Here is an 18,437-nt window from a genome sequence, read left to right as displayed (position 1 = left end):
AGAGACGTGCACCCTCCAGTAACTTTACACGAGTGACGCATGCGCATAACGCATGAACTCCGTCTTTAGTTTCGGTTTGTTTTCATTGTCGCTCCTGCTTTCCTCCTCGAATTTGCACCACGGAAGAGAAGAAACCCGAAGGAGGATGTAAAAGAAAGACTTAAGCCGCTGGGAATAGGAGAAAATTGTCAGAAGAACGTAATGTAAACAGAGTCGTTATTGGATAAACATTTCAACACTGGAGAGCAATGAAGGAACAGAGAGGTGTCAAGACAGACGCGCAGTTCGCAAAAATTCTTCTGGACAGGTAACAGTGATTATTCTTTCTTTGTGGAATAATTATTGTTGTACTGTTATTCAGGTATATCGACGTTGTTTGTGTACTGTAGTTGTAAGGCAGTGACCAGTCTGCTACATGCTAGTTGAAATGGGAGTTGCGTCGAATTATCTAACTTTACGTCTTATGTGTTTATTATCATATCATTTCACATAATGAATCCACTGACGCGAGTCACACGACACAGCATATGCCAGTGGTAAACAAACACTCGTGTTCAAATACTCGTGCACGAGTTTTGGAAGGCGTTCCCTAGAAATGAGCTGTGAAGGAGGGAGGCTGTTCTTACGCATGCGCTTATTTAAAAATGTCAGTAACGGTCTTTGGATTCTCAGTCGGCGGAAAACATCCTCTTTTGCGCCTTTAATTTAACAACACTTCACAAAACGGAGCTATTGTTTGCTATTATGGCATTTGCCGTTATCTGGTTGGTTATAACCATATCCACAGATAAAATAAATGTTCTCTGTTTCGCTTTCCATGTGTGTCTCGTGTCGTTTTAACAACAAAATAAACTAGGCTATATAAGGAAGCTAACAAATCTCTCACGATGCACGCTGATGCGGCGGAGAAGCACGTCTAACAACCGGCATTAAAACTCTAAACCAGTGGTCTCAAACTCCCGGCCCGCGGGCCATTTGCGGCCCGCCCTCCCCCTATTTGCGGCCCGCGGCACCTTTCAACATTATAACATAATCTGGCCCGCAGAAAGATTTTTATTCACTTTGTTAAATATTCGTCTGATTTTTAATTTAAACGTTTAATGATTCGTTCACATGTCGCGTCTAACAATGTGTGTTAAGGCGTTTCTTACTTTCTAAAGTGCTCTGACGTTGCGCTCCGTAGGGGGTGGCGTCACCCGTTGCTACGCAGCCATGAGCCGCGCGCGCCCTCCGTGATTGCGAGGAGAACGGAATGCGTGATCGGATTTTAATTCCTCATCTGAACCTCGCGTCAATCATATCATTGTCACAATGCGATCAGTTAATCTGGTCGGGACTTTGTAGTGTTTGTCCAGAGAAGATTTGTTATTTCCGGGTGGATTCTCAGCTCAGAAAAGAGCTGCGGTGGAGTTCACATCAACAAGTCACTTTTTATGGAGACACCGCATGGCAGAGCCATAGATGTAATGCAGTATTACAGTACAGATAAGAAAAAGAACCATCAAAGTGCCCAGGTTAAGAAAAGAGGAAAGATGAGGAGAAACGTAGCCTACAGAAGATAAAATTATGTATACTGCTATATATAATGAAGTATAATATATTATAGCTTGCTATGCAATTACACATAGAGCAGTATTATATTTGTTTTCTGTTTAACTAGCTTATGTAACATTGACTACTCATTCAAAAGTTTTAGGATCACTTTCACTTTTTAATATTTTTCCACATATAATAACAAATTCATTAAAACTGTGGAATAACAAAGATGGAACTACTGAAGTCAATACTATGACTGAAAACAATCCAAAATAAATCAAAACACTGATGGTAAGATTTTTATAATAGTTTATAAATGTATACAGAAATTTAATTTGTTAGATAAGTGCAAGGTTTTAATAGGCCTTAGTTATTAAAGATAAGGTTAAGAAATGATTTACTTTTATAAAATAATGTATATTTAAAAGATAAAACCCCCTGCTTATATATTTTCAAGTATTATTATTATTATTATTATTATTATTATACATTAAATAATAGAATTTAAACAGTACATTTACCAAAAAATTTTACTTTTTTGAACATTAAAATAAGTCTGCGGCCCTCCGATGAAATGTCAATCTCAGAAATGGCCCCAAGCTAGTTTGAGTTTGAGACCCCTGCTCTAAACACTTAAATTAGTCTGCAATCTGAATTACCAAAACAATCAGAAATACATATTTTCATGTATACTTTACATTAAAGTCTGTAAAAGACCGTACAGGTGAAGTGAAAAAGGATTAAATGAGCAGTAGTTGTAATGCTGCGGTGGCGGATTAAAAACATTTGAATATCATTTTTTTCCATTCTAATTATTATTGCAGATCGAATATTTGACCATTCGTGCACATCCCTAATTTTAAAAGCAATCAAGTTTAATGTCTGTTATTCTGGATGTTAATCTGACAAATGTTTAGTCGGAGCTTGTGAAAACTGTACACAAATGCCCAGAGAAAATCCGCGGGTTTGGACACAAACATTACGGGCGTGGGCGGGAGTGGAACTCACAGGTTGCGGGCATCCTGGTCAGAAATTCGGCGGACGCGGGTTTGAGAAAAATCTAGTCCACACCGCAGATATGTTACTTCAGACAAGCACGTGCAGGTCGCGGTCTCTGTTTGCGTCATCACATTATTTCGGCCGTATTTTTTCGGTGATAAAAGTCTTTCGGCCAAAAACCGAAAATCCACTTCTGGGCCATTTTGGCCGAAAACTTTCGGTGGCCGAATATTCGGTGCATCCCTAATCAGCAGTGAGGGGGTGACTACTAACCGACATTGTTGCCTGGGTTGCATATGTGTAGGGCGGGTCTTTTAAAAGAAGGTCCAGATTCTTTTGGGGTAGGGGCGTGTCTGTTTAGGTGATTTCAAATGTCAACAATGGCTTTCAGAGATCATGCACCCCGCCTTTAATTTTTCATAGTTTTTATTTTCACTGATGTCTAGTAGGGGTGGCACGGTTCACAAAACCCTCGGTTCGGTTCGTATCACGGTTCTATGGTCACGGTTCACGGTTCAGTACGGTTCTTGGTGTTATTTTTTCTTTAAATTTTTCACACGCCAGAAATGTATTATCTTATTAATGTATTAATTATCCATAATTTAGGATACATCATTAAAAAAGTTATATCATGTAATCATGCACAAACTGAATTTGACTTTAAGCACATTGGACCATCTCTGAGGAAAGCCAGATGAGATTTTGATAGAGCAAGAGGGAAGACATTGATGATTTCAACATGCTTTTCATTTAATTGGCAAAAAAGAGAATGTGTATTGCCATCTACATAAACATCTACATTTTTAGCACACAAAGATAACTTGCATTTATTAAAATGCCAACTTCAGTGTAGCTCTTAGATTTATCACTGAGAGGCTGCTTTAATACTGCAGAGAGTATATGTGGACGAGAGAGAAACATAACCTTTGCACCTGTAATATTAAAATCTCTTTAAGTCTCTTTTGTCCACTTTTGACCACTTCTGATTACTTTGAGGGGCAATTTCTGAAATAAGATCGCGCAACTTTCACACGCTAGCAAAATGAAACTACGCGGAAATCAGCCGCTTTAATTTTATCAATGAAAGGCTAAAAATAGCGCTGAATATGAAAAGACGTAAAACATTGTGTTCAGTACCTCAGATAAATGGTCGGAGAGAAGGCGATCTCCTGTGGCTGTTGGAGCATATTCAACCCATAGACTGCAGTTCAATCTGTTGTTTTATTTCCGCTGTCATCATAAGTAACATGAAATAAAAATATGTTTCCACACACCAAACTTATACGACGCTGGCGCATCCTCCAACTGCGGGCAGACTTCCTTTTCTCTCCCACTTGCCATTTCTACACGTAACATAACCCGCAGTACTTATACTCCAAACCAGTCACCTCTTCTTTCGCGCGAAAGGGAAACACGCTATCTGAGGTCACATACAGGGCATGAGACTACATTGCGCATGCCATGAACCGTTGAACCGTGCGGTACACACACGCTCCGAACCGAGACAAGCGAACCGAACGGTTCGGATTTTTTTCATGGACCGTGCCACCCCTAATGTCTAGTATGTTACCTTTTATGTTAAAGGCATAATATGTAATGTTGTCGCTACAGGTCGCCAAACAATAACAAAGGCATTGCTTGATGACGCTGTTAAGGACTCTGAAATGATGGGCAGATGGAAATCAATTCAAAAGGTCTCACAAATTATGTAGATAATAAAAAAGTTTTATAATCATTACATTATAACATAAGCTAACGGCTTGATACAATAAAACAACAGAGTGGTATAAGGCGTGATCAATCAACACATGACAAAAGTAACACAGAATCATGAGAACAACTCAACAGGACTGCTTCCAAATCATTAATTATCATAATATGATGATGTCATATTTTGATCGGTGTGTACAATGCCATGTAAAGTAAAAACACTATGGCTTCTAACGGTATAAAAGTGGAAACCGAGGATAACACAGACATTATGCAATTGACCGGTGACCAAGTGAGGAGGGATTTTAAAGGCAGGGTGCATTATCTCTGAAAGCCAATGTTGATATTTGAAATCACCTAAACAAACACGCCCCTACCCCAATAGAATCTGGACCTTCTTTTGATAAACCCGCCCCACACACAGGCAACGATGTTGGTTAGTAGACACGCCCCTTACTTCTGATTGGCTACAAGTGTGTTTTGGTAGTCGACACGCACCCCACCTTTAAACTAAAACACTGAATTTCTCTGGATTCAAATATTGTTGAAAACACTTGGAATAATGTAAGTTTCAAAATATGAAACACTATGTTGGTGATTTTGGGATATTTTTATTTAATAAATTTTATATAATGTGCCTTTAATGTAAACTGTTACAAAAAAATACTTGGAAGGTAAACTGGCTTAAAAACATGCAAAAGAAATATTCACTGTCAGTTATCATTGTCAGATATTTAGGCAGAAACACATTTATGTTTTAAGGAAGTCCCTTTCTGAAGTTAAGAATTATTTTAATCTGGTTGCTCCAAGGCACTTCGAGCATACTTTCTGCGAACATTCTGGAAAAAAATGCCTTTTTGTTTGATTGGTTTTCAATAAACAAACAACTGGAGCAGAAGTATCATTAAGAACCGTTTCTGAACCTAAAATCCCACTAGGTGAAATGGGTGAGAAAAAAAAATAAAGAAACAGAACGAGAGAGTAAGCGAATGAAATAAGAGAAGGAAGGGAGAGGTAAGAGGGAGGGTGGAACCACACATCGTCAAGCCAGCTTTGTGCCAAACTTCCTGTTCTTTCGGAGGAACCCTTTTCTATGCAACCATAGAAAGAGGACTGAATTGGAGTGCCATGCCATTTGTCAGTTGATAAAGCGTAGTCTCTAAATCTGGCTCGGCCCTTTGGGCTTCAACATCTGAGCACCTTGTGTTACCGCAGTAACCAAACTGTGGATAGAGGGTACAAGTGCAGAACATAGAGACACGCTACTGTGAATGCTAATATAGCTATTAAAAAAGCACTATTATCTCTGCCACATACAGGGAATTTGTCAACTATAACTTGTTGCTTGGTTAAAGTCGTTTTTGAGGGTAGGGCAATGTTTTTTTTTATTTCTAAGATTTTAAAACTAATGCTCTTTTTGATTTAAGCATTACTTTACAGCAATGACTGCTCAACATTTGACTACATCACACTACTTCAGAAGTTCAGAACATCAACATTTTATATAGTACTAATTGTGGAGTAAATATGTAATATTGCTGCATACATGTTGCTTTTGAAGCTATAGGTTAAATTGAATTTGTAAAAAAACAAAGAATTCATGTGAATGCATTGCAACACTTTGCCTTTGTTTGGAATCGCACGTTGGCAGGGGCGCAACAACCCATTTGTGAACCCCTGTTAGTATGCAGTTACAGTACGAACAAAGCCATTGTGCTTCCACAGGGATTCCCCCTTGATCATCCAGCTTCATAGAATGGCCCAGTCTATGATTTTGATGCATCCCTTTCTTACAGTGACCCTATGGGCTGCCCCGTCCCTTGTTTTTGTGACCCTGACCCTGCATACTAATATACTTTGGTCTGCAGTATACAGTACTGTATATTTCCATATGCACAGAATACCCGGATGACTACATTTTCAAAAATGTGGAGTATACTAAGCACACTGCATAAAATATTGTATGCTACAATGTAATGTGCTTGACTTGACCTCAAGTTAAAGTTAAATTAAAGTTATGTTAAATTTTAAGTTAGATTTATCATGATTTAACGAAAGGTTAGCATTGTATTCCCACACACACCTGTTCTCTGTGCTCTCTATCTCTCTCTCTTAAACACGAGGTGTTATGGATATGGACCCTTTTACCGCTCATGGGAACAAATAACCTGCGCACACATTTGGGCAACCGAAGTGTTGTTATTCTCCATTGGTTCTAACGTGTTTGCAACTCACAAAGTTTATTAAAATGGTTTGCCAGCATCAAAATGTCTGGTTGTTGCGTTTGGTTGCACTAATATAATATACTTATATACGTATATTTGTATCTGGCAACTTTATTTTTGGCCATCTGCTAATGTCATCCACTCCACTATAGTACACGGATCTGGTACTGTAGCTGTGTTGAAAATGTTGATAAAGTCAACTTTTTAAAATAACTTTCTCTGTCTGTGTTGCTTCACTGCTGATTCTTGCCATACTTCCATTGCCTAAATGCGTGCGCATACGCTGCCACGTCAACATTGTGTACAAACAGTAAAAGGGTCTATTGGGTCATGTTCAGGCACTATTCTAAGGGATATTCCAATTTCGATACTAGTATCGGAAACGGCACCGATACCACAAAAAAATTCTGGCATCAAACCTCAACAACACCATCACAAGTTCCATCATATCATCTCATATTTAAACATCAAGTGTCAAGAGATAGAGAGCCTTATGAACATAACATCTTGACTGAGAACAGTTAAGAGGACGACACGACACAGCTAATCGCTACAAAAAAAAATAGCAAAAGCTGCTTCATGTTATGAAACTTGGGCTTTGACTGGACGTGTTTTAAAGCGCGTTGTTATGGTGCATATCCACAACTTTCAGTCCAGTACATAACTTTGTTAAAGTCTTGCATTTTGTGCATATATGTGCACTTAATGTAACACATTTGATGTATATAAGGCTTAATAGTATGTAGAGTGCGTCATATAGGAACCGCTTCAGTTTGTGTTTATTAACCCTTTAGTTTCACTTCAGCACACAGTTTTTTCTATTAGGATTCTGATAAAAAAAAATTCATTAATAATCTTAGTATTTGTTCAGTCTTCTGTCATAGTTTCTTCAAAAATAGTTTTATTTGGGTGTTTCTATTACAAATATTTTTATTTTCACCATGACGCATAGGCCCCGCCTCCTTGATTTCCCCACCCCCAGTTAATCGAGTACTCGTTTTTCAGACCTATTGATTCATCAAAATGAAAAAATGACATACATGCACATCCCTACTAGCCGTATGTCTGCTGTTTGGCAGTGTTGCAGACAAGTAAAACAGCAACACGTCTCATATGCCATGCTGCAATTTGGATGGGTGGCACAAGTATAAGCAACTTAACAACAAAAACCTCATAGCATTTGAAGACGTATCACCCCAAAGAACATGATAGTTACACAAAGGCTAGGGCGGAGAAGGATGAGCTCTGCTCTATTACTCAAGTTTCTTATTTCACTACATTGTAGCTTTCACTAAGGCTACGTTCATACTGCAGGGCTTAATGCTCAATTCCGATTTTTTGAAAAAATCAGATTTTTTTGCAAGGCCGTTCACATTTCCAATTAAATGCAACCTTTTGTGATCTCCTGTGTGAACGTGAAATGACCCAGAAGTGACCCGCATGCGCATAAGAGTACTCAACGGTCAAGGACGTCACTTGTAAGCTAATATTAAACATGGATGTCAACAACGGTGTAGTCAACAGCGGAGCTCTTTTTGCAATATTAAAGTTATTTTCCCAACGGAGCCAGCACAATTACAATCTTCTAGGGGTGTCCTCAACTAAGGTTTTACATATTCGAATCAGAATTGTAGTAGTCGACCGATAGTAAAATCATATGGTTGTGTGCGTGGGTTGGGAGGGGGCAAGACCAGGTACAAACTGGCAACTTTTATTTTCTTTCACAAGCAGCACAGAAACAACTTTCTGATAAAGTGACCAAAACTGTCTTTCAAGTGAGGAACGAATTCAAAACTGACGATGCATTTATTATATATATATTTATATATAATTATTTTTATTTTTTTAAGGTAAAATGTAAGGTAACATTTGTTTAATTATTCCTCATAACATAACAAGCCACGATCTACGGAACATCACACAAAAAACATTTTGATAACTAAAAAATGACAAAGGTGATCCTGCCTTGGAAACAATTCAGTGTTTTTATTTAATTTGGAGATTTAGCGCGTCAAAGCAGTCATGACAAAAAACGACAAATGAGAAATGACAAATAATTTGTGATTGTTACTGTAAATGATAAAAACTAAGCTTTATATACAATTCATTAAACGTTAATTTGTAACAAGAAAAACACTGAAATTAAAGATTTTATAGACACTTCGCGTTATTATTTAGCACAGAAATACCTGCTTGCTTGCTTTGACTTTGATCATCTCTGTATTCACTTTAGATACAGAAAGACCTGATGATATTTTATTTATTTCAGGAATCTCTTTGCTATCATTTGAAAGTGAACACCGACCATAATATTGAATCACAAGAAAGACAGTCGTGTCAGGCATAAATATAGGTTTGGTGCAGATATTTTCCGTTTCAGCACCGAAATTTAAAGAAACGGCTTACCTGTTTTGTAGTTTAACTTTTGACAAGATAACCAGTCTGGTTTAAATACATTTTAAAAACGTATATCCGTCGAAAAACATCCGTTTTTGTGTGTTTAGTTTGATGAACTTCTAAATATGAGACGCAGAGCACCTAGCCCGTTCGGCTAAATTGCATGCGCAAGCATGGCCAGCACGCAATAACGCAACATCGATACAAAGAAAAGCAATCAAAAATGTACAGACTTAAATTAGATCAGAATTTACGTTTATAATAAATAATTTTTTTTAATAAAATAAGGTCAGAAGTAACAAAGTGCAGAACAAATGTGCAAAATGCCTCAAGTGCACGGAAACAAAACACAAGCCAAATAGATAAATCAGAAAACCCAGAGTGATTTATAAATAAAAAAAAGTAAAGAAATTATTAAAAGAACGAAAGTATAGTCAGAATTGCCAGCTTTGTCTTTTAATGTAGAAACAAAGAGGCAATGGTTTATAAACATAGAAACCTCTTATGGACGTGTAGACCGATCACAGGGGTTGTTGGATTTATAAACGCATTTTAAAAAATATTTATTGAAAAATAGAAAAAGAGAGGTCCCGCACACTATCCACTTGCAAAAATAGAAATAATTATTTAATTATTAATTAGTAATTATTTCTATTTTTGCAAGTGGATAGTGTGCGGGACCTCTCTTTTTCAATTTTGGACTTTCGAGTCCTGCTCTCCTACGCACCTATCGCACACAGGTGTGCGACGTTTATGTGATAAAAAAATATTTATTGAAAGCTGCTACTTCACATATTATTTGCAGCATTATAATAATATGCTATATATTAATATATTGGGAGAAAGCTGTTATATGTGAAATCCTATAAAGTGTGCACCCATACGGCCAAAATGTAATGATGTGGAGCAGTGTTAGCAACGTCCGCCATGGTTGTTGTTTATCTTATCGTTCTTGCCTACTTCAATGCAGAATTATGACGTTTGTAGCGTATCAATGACGTACGGGTCGGATCCATGTGGCTTGGCCGTTCATACGGAGGTCGCATTTCAAAAGATCGGATACGTATCGGATTCAGGACCACATACCCAAGTGGCCTGGGTCACATTTGAAAAGATCGGATCTGTGTCGTTCAGACTGTCATGAAAAGATCAGATACAGGTCGCATAGGGGCAAAAAAATCGGAATTGGGTCGTTTCAGCCTGCAATGTGAACGTAGCCTAAGTGTTTTTTAAGGATCTTTTTGTGCTTTTGTATTTAAAAATGGAAATGTCTTTTATTTACAAAATTGTTTCTGGATTCTTTTAGGTTTTAAAGAGATTATAGACCATTTTACTGTTTGTACACAATGATGACGTGGCAGCGTATGCGCAAGCATTTAGGCAAAGGAAGTATGGTAAGAATCAGCAGTGAAGCAACACAGACAGACAAAGTTATTTTAAAAAGTTGACTTTATCAACTTTTACAACACAGAGTGGAAAGAAGACGTTAGCAGATGGCCAAATACATATATACGCATATTAGTATATTAAATTAGTGCAACCAAATGCAACAACCAGACATTTTGATGCTGGGAAACCGTTTTAATAAACTTTGTGAGTTGCTAACACGTTAGAACCAATGGGAAATAGCATCACTTCCGTTATCCAAACGCGCGGGCAGGCTGTTACTACAATGTTAGATTTGTGGCTGCATCTTTATCACTTAAAAATTAACCCTTGTGGGTTGTTCCCATTCACTACCCTTTCGAGTTGTTCGTGGACAAAAAAGGCCACTGAATTTAACGGCTGTAAAAATTTATCAGTTTACATTTTTTTCATAAATCTGTTAATCAACCTCAGTACTGATCAAACATACCAAATGTTTACAAAATGTCCATGATTTTAACTCTTTAATTGCCACGTTCATAAGCGGTGTCACTGATTTTGGGGGAAAAAAACACAAATCGACTGATTTTCAATATAAAAAGTGATTGTGGACTGGATTTTTTTGGGCTTGGGCATTGTGTGTGTTTGAAAAAAAATCTTCTCTGCATCAGATTTATGAACATTTATTATGCACCAAAATGCAAAAACAACTTCAAATAAATTGAACAATGAAGCAAGAGTAGAGGATGAATGGAGAACTAAACAATCAAACTAACTTTTAGTGTGTGTGTGTGCACGTGTGTGTGTTCAGTCTTTCCAGCAGGACTTGCAACATATTTCTTGGTGCTCTATGCAAGTGTGTCCACCACAACGGATGCAAGTGCTGACTGTTCTTTTTTTTGTTCTGTACACCACTTGCATGTTCCCCTCTTCATTCCTGAGCTGCTGTTGCCTGCTGTCTGTGGATTTGTGTCTAGGGACAGCTACAGGCTGAATCTCTCTCACCAGTGCAGTACCAACTGGTGAACGAGGGAGGTGATCCTCAATACTAGCCCTAACCCTACACACGCATGCACGCACGCACACACGCACACACACACACACACACACACACACACACACACACAGACACACACGCACGCACGCACAAACGCACTCACACACGCACACACACCATAAAAGAATTATATAAATTCATAAAGGGCTAGTAGAATATACAGCTGTATGTACAGACACACCCAGGTATCGGATCAGTAGTCGGTATTATACCCAATACCCTGGACCCAGGTATCGGAATCAGGATGATAAAAAGGGTATTGAACATCTTAGGGCTTTTAAAATGAATGCATGAATTTGCGTTAATGCGTTAATGCAGGCATGCACTTTTTCTGTCTTTTCTGCTCCGGACGCTAACTTTGTTAGAAAACCATACCCATTATATCAAAACGCACGTCAATAAATGTGTTTAACTGCACGCAAAGTACCAAGAGGTCAGACTGCTTGTTATGCAAGCATTATGCTCTTGCGATACAGTACTGTCACTCGCCAATCACTCTGTGCAGCACCACAAAAAAGTAAGAGAAAAGTGTCTCCTAGTTTTTCGGGGGGCACTGCATACACACATTACAAGAACGCTTAGTTAAAATCCTGTACTTTATCATTAAGGCAAATCATCTTGTCCCATTTACAAATTTGACTGGTAAATGATAGGGCTGTGTATCGCCAACAATTCCCCGATACGATACATATCCCGATACAAGGATCCCGATACGATGCGAATCACGATACAAGACTATTTTGAATTACATTTTTGTTCAGAATTTAGTAACATTATTATTATTATTTTTATTATTATTTGTTTATTGTACATTGAATAAGCATTGTAACAGTTGTGTTTTTGCCATTCATTCATTAGCTATTAGAAATATTTAAAATCCCAGAGTTAGTACTTAACTTATGTTTTTTTTAAAGCAGTTTTACAAAGATGGTGCCTTACTCTTGTCTCTCATTATTCAACATCTATGAATATATCTATAAACATGCAGTCAGACTTAATACTATTTAATAGAAATCAGGTTATTAATGTGACAGTTATAGTTTGAAGTAGCTCTGTATCTCTTCTCTAGACGTACACTTTTCACATGCAAATCTTTGTCGTGTTTCTTCTCAAATGCGTTAGTACTGTTTTATAAGAGCATGGCTAATAAAGCCCTTTGCAGTAGTATAGGCTAAGATATCTGCGCTTTCATACTGAACTCATTGACTTTAATGCGCACGCGAGAGAGAGAGAGAGCGCAAGTATGCGGCTCACTATGCAGACACGTGCGCCAGCGAGACAGACACGCAAAGTGAAAGTATGCCCCGCCACCTTTAACTCTACGTACTCTGCGGGACACATGTGTCCTTTCCATATGGATCACGGGTCAACAGCAATTCATCACGTTACTTTCAAAAGTACATCCGAATCGATACGGAAGGTGCTGTATCGATGCGCGCATCGTCAGGCGTCCATGACGATGTATCGTTGTATCGATATTTTGAACATAGCACTAGTAAATGATAATTAAACATTCGCCCATTTGTATTAATTGCATTGCATATTATGTTCAGGGATGACAGATTGATAAGCAGTCATGCTATTTATGACTGGATGTAACTTTTGATACTTTGCGGTTATAGTGGCTCTCCTATTGACTTTGACCTATCAGTGTGGCTCTTCATAAAAAAAAAATAGTGATGGTCTAGCCCAAAGTAAATTGAAAAGTTAAATTGAGAAGCAGCCTTAGGGGCCAACCACACCAAACGCGTTTTAAACTCTTGAAAATGTAAGAGTTGTAACCCTCATGCTAAACTTAAGCAAAGTGTCAAAAAGCAGTTGAGCTTGTGAGAGTATTTCAGGGCCAAACTCATGCCTCCATTTTCCTACAAGTTTCTGAAAGTTTTTTTTTTCAAATGGGGGTATACGTTGCGAATGATTAACCCCATATTTCTTTTATGGGCCTTTACCCCCCAAAAAAGCACACTTGCACATGAATCAGAGTGAGAACGCCCAGTAGCATTGCTCCGTCAAGTAGAAGTCACCGGTATCACTGCACAGCATGCGACAATTTTGTTTTTGGATGTAAGGAGAAGAAAACCTTCTTTAGCTTTCCCCGCCTTAAGACAATAGTGGATGCAGTTCATTTTTCCCGGACAGAAACGTAATTGCGAATTGGTTTACCTTGTTCCCTGGCTACATTTTGGAGAGGATTGCTTTACAAACAAGGCTGAGTTTGATGCCGGATTTGCCACTAGTTTACAACTGATGGAGCGGTCCCAACTTTAAAAGACCCTGTTTGGGAGTAGTGATAGAGCGATATATCGAGCCTGCGATATATCGGGCCGATTTTTGCGAGTTTTATATGTATCGGCATTGGCCAATACGTGGCTGCTGTGTTCGCCGATTTTTTCCGGGATTATTTACAGAATGCTGGAAGCCGCAAGCGATTGCAGGTCATGTGACTAAAAACAACCAACCTTTCCATGACAACTTCGAAAGCTCGGCCTAACAGCTGATCATAGCTGGACAAAGCGGGTTTTTATTTTTTCATATATATATATATATGTATGTATGTATGTATGTATGTATGTATGTATGTATGTATGCATGCATGCATGCATGTATGTATATACATGAGCTTTTTTATTTCAAATGTGAGTTTTGATGTATATTGCATAGCCTAATAGCGCAGACAATTCGGGGCAAATTCAGAAATATGACAGCATACACTGTTACTGTTACACAGAGTTACTACAAAACATGTGCGCGTGTGTGTGGGAAACACTAATGCTAACCTTTCGTCAAGTCATGATAAACTCGATCAGCCATCTTCTCTGTTAGTAACATCCGTGACTGTTGATGTTTGCGCAGAAAAGAAAGTATACTGAGCAACAAACTTTGAAAACACGTCACCTTTTCAGTTATGTGAGAGAGAGGCCCATGCTGCACGGCAACATGACAGAGAGCGCGTGCAGTGAATTAAGCCGAACAGTAAAATATAAATGTGCGCACTCAACTGGATAATTGTAAACGCGCAAACACAGACAGAAAAAAACATGCCATTGTGGAAATGAGATAAATAACATATTACTTGAGGGCTATTTAGTTTGCTTAATAAAAGAACAAATTGTTCTCTGGCGCTATAAAAAAAATCAAAGGAAATTTACTTCACCTTTAAGGGGGTGGGTCGAGCCATTAGGAGGGCGGGGCACCCCCTTATATAATAGTAGGAGAAACACTGGTCTTGCTGTACAGTCTACAGGCTTGTTGTACCAAAGTTTAAACGATCCATGTCGCACAGTGTGATAAGGTAATGATCTTATAGGAGTGCAAAAACCCTGCAGTGTATTCTGGGTTTAAGGCTGTATCTGACTGTAAGCCATAGTTTAAAAAAAAAAGTTTTATTTAAGTTTGATTTCCATCGAAGTCACGGCTGTTAGATTAGTATCCAAAGGCTGCGCATACTCTTAACTCTTTAGCTCTGCCCTCCGTATGCCTTCAAGTGTTCGTCTTTCTCCAGAAAAAACGGAATAGCCGTTCAGTCTTTCAATAATCTGACAACATGATATACTCTTTGGACATATGAAGGATGAAACACTACTCTATAGTTAACCAATATTAACATTAGATTGGCAAAAATGGTGTGTGTTATGTGAGCTCTAATAGAGAATGTCAAAATATAAATAACTAATTTTTAAAAATTTGCTCATTCTGACAGCACATGTCACAAGTGATGCAGCAGTGAACAGAAATGGAGGAAAAAAGGGTCTTCTGAAAGGAAAATTCATATACAAAGCAATGGCTGATGTTTCTGCCGAAAATGTAAACAGTCTGGTGTAAACATACACTTGCATAAAGCATCTATATTTATCCACACCTATGTTAGTTGAAAAATGTTAAATTAAGGTAAATTTAGAACAGATAAAAATGTGCAATTAATAGCAAGTTAAATCTAGATTAAGTATTTTAATCGATTGACAGCCCTAGTTAAAATACAATATAATGTGACAGTCAGATCAAACTAGATCAAACGCAAACACGAAGTGATGACGTCCAAATATTCTAATTAGTGTGGGACGTCATCCACACCACAGTCTCTCAAAATCCTGTGGGAAACATCTTGTGCATCTAATACTAGGTGTAAATGGCCCTAAAGTCATGGAAGACAAAGCGGTTTCATATCTCCTGCCTCCTTCTCTCTTATCATTCGCAACTGCTATTCCCCTCTTGAGAACCTGTGTCTTGTTTTCTGGATTAAGTCTTGAAATAGTCCATATAAATAAAATAAACTGATGTAGGCATTTGGACAGGCTTCACAAAATGTTTCTAAATTCAATTCTATCCAAAAAGACATTGTAACACACATTTATAAGTTTTTATAGTTCAATCCATCTTTGGTCTGGAAGAAAACTGGTAGGGTAAGCATAACGTCACCCAATAGCTTTGCCCTACATCTACACTGTTAGAATTGTAATCAACCTGCTCGCAAACATACTATATTAAATGTACCACTGATCTAAACTTCCAACTGAATAACAAAAGAGACAAATGAGCTCAAAATGATTTCAGTTGGTCTTTTAAAAGTTTTAAAATAGGAAATTTGACTTATTGGGTAGTTTATTAAAGAAATTTGTGGCTCAGGACAAAAATCTTGAAAGTCTTACCTTCAACCTCTTCTTCATCACATAAGTGTTTGAGTAACGAAGCCCCTCTGTCCACCACCGCCTCATCTTCCATTCTGTAGTAGTAAAAGAGGAAGAAAGACTGTTCACATTTCTCTTCTAAAGACAACGTGGAGCCGTAGCGGCGTGGCTCAATGACCTGCAACGTGTTTCTGCTAGAACCAGCCATTTTCCCAGGTTAGCAGGTGTCCCTAAAAACAGGGGTACCTTTGATTCTATATCCAGCCCTGGTTAATGCGTTATAACTTACAAAACACAAGCCTGTTTGAGGCTACTGCCCTTGAAGGGACAAAGGAACGATCAGGTGGACATTTGGCAGGGTAATCCGGGCCATGGGGGATGGGGCAGCTGGACAGACTAGTAAGATGTTAATTGAGTATGATGTACCGGTAGGTGTGAGTCCAGGCTGCCACAGAAAGATTTCAAACAAGCCATACAAAGCTAATGCAGTTACACATGGGTGGAATACACATTGCCGCTTTCACTAGGGATGCACCGATACCCAGTGTTTCCGCTATATACATTCAACCGTGGCGGCCCGCCACTCATAAAACATCCCCGCCACGCCTGCGGTTGTGGATAGAAGGGATACAGCAAACGAAATCTCGTTGGATGAGCACTGTTTTATCCTAATCCTTTAACCAAACCCAACTCTAAACACAAAATTTCACACGATTGTAGGATGTATTTGTATCTAATTTAGCCAGAACCGCTGTTTTCATCCTAATAATCCTACCTCCAAATCTAATCCGTAACTTTTCGGCATTTGCTGTATCCCTTCTAGACAAAACCCACAGCGGGAGCTCGCAAAAAAGCTACTGCGAGACTGGCTGTCTTGAAATAAATTCCTTTCTGGATTTGCGTTGTTCACTCATTTATAAATAAATCTCCTAAAATATCATAATTTCCTCCATGGGTTTAGTTTCATGCACAAATAGATTTAAATCAACAGAGGATTATTAAGCTACGTTTCTGTTTTGAGAAATAATAATAAAATAAATAAGCCTATACGAAATATGTTGCACTTAAATAATTATTAAATTGACAAAACGAATAAAAAAGTATTTGAGTTTCTGTTCTTTTTTTGTGACGCGCTCTAAAACCAAACCAGCAGAAAGCACGTCATGTTTTTAATGATTATAAATAAGCACAAGGTTTTCTCCTTATTGTGAGTTTACAAAAATAAAAATACATAATTTGAAGTTGCGAATGTTGTTTTACTTTTATCTTTATGACTATAAATTTAGGGTGATTTAAGCTGCAAGGTCATCACGCATATGATGTTCACCGGCGCATATCTACACCAACACAGCGCAGGGCTGCGAGAAAAGACATTATTAAACTTTTGATTTAACATATTACGAGTTTTTGGACATTCATTTGGAATCACTGTACTCATATTATCAACTTATCTGGCCATTAGTTATTCAGTATAGGCTATAAGCGCAGCGCACTGCTGAGCGCTCAGCTGTCAGTCAATCTTCTGTGCTTTAGATCGACACTCACAAAGTTTCACATTAAATGATAAGATATTTGTCCAAAAACAAAAGGCTAAATACTGAATACTACTTATATGCGACTGCAAGACATTAATAGTCGAATCTGTTTGTAAGGAAACTTACATTATTCCCGTGGAAGAGAAGAACGTTGGTAATAGAAACTTGAGGCAGACGGTGAGACTGTTTTATCTGTTTTCAGACGAAACAGCAGGGTCGGGGTACCCGCGGGTGAACCGCATAATATTTGATCTAACGGGTGTAATAGGCTATTCGCCTGTCATTTGTGTTGTAGATGCAGGTCGGGACTCAATAGACAAGATTAAATGCGGGTCTAACATCCAAGACCAAAATTCGACTCGTTTTTAAATGACCCGTGCTTATTTGTGTTTAAGATCTGTCTGAAGACCGGTAAAGGTTTATATTTAACTGCGCGATTTGCGGTGTGACCGGCTCGGGGTCACAGTCTTTATGTCAAATGGTACGGGTGTGAAATAAAATTGCTGCTGATGTCGGATAACTGGTCGGTTGTTCTGTCAATCACAGCGGTGCGGATTATCAAACAGGACTGCATGACTTTGTAACAGCTCTGTACGCTAAACACGAGGACGAACTTGCAATGCACACTACATTAAAAACTACAATGAAATATCCAAACTACTTACGCAGCTGTGTAACGTTTTTTTAAGAAAATACAGTTTAGATCAAACATAGAAAAGCAATATGCTATAAATATAAGGAAAAGTAAATGACAGCGTGAAAATTATAAAAAAATACATGTTAGTTTACTGTAGCCTATATTCTACATTAATTTTTTTTTTACATTTATAATCATCATGGGCGCCCCCTGCCGCCACAGCTGAAAAAAATCCTAGAGGAAACACTGGATACCACTTTTTCCAATTCTGATCCGATTCCAGAATTCTGAATATCGGCTGATACCGATACCTTCCAATCCGATACTACTGTATTTTTCTTGAACAATTTA

General features: G+C 38.1%; 1 protein-coding gene across 2 annotated transcripts in view; it reads right to left on the bottom strand.

The window, feature by feature from the left end:
- slc4a4a (solute carrier family 4 member 4a) overlaps positions 1–18,437 on the bottom strand; it is a 108,575-nt gene that overhangs the window by 81,801 nt on the left and 8,337 nt on the right. For both annotated transcript variants that reach the window (XM_073814619.1, XM_073814620.1), the window contains exon 2: positions 15,936–16,009. In XM_073814619.1, coding sequence (XP_073670720.1) covers positions 15,936–16,009 — 74 coding nt within the window. The remainder of the gene's footprint in view (positions 1–15,935; positions 16,010–18,437) is intronic.

Source organism: Paramisgurnus dabryanus, chromosome 5 (assembly GCF_030506205.2).
Source record: "Paramisgurnus dabryanus chromosome 5, PD_genome_1.1, whole genome shotgun sequence".
NCBI classification, from domain to species: domain Eukaryota; kingdom Metazoa; phylum Chordata; class Actinopteri; order Cypriniformes; family Cobitidae; genus Paramisgurnus; species Paramisgurnus dabryanus.
Note: the sequence above shows the minus strand (reverse complement) of the source record. Positions and strands in the feature narration are given on the sequence as shown.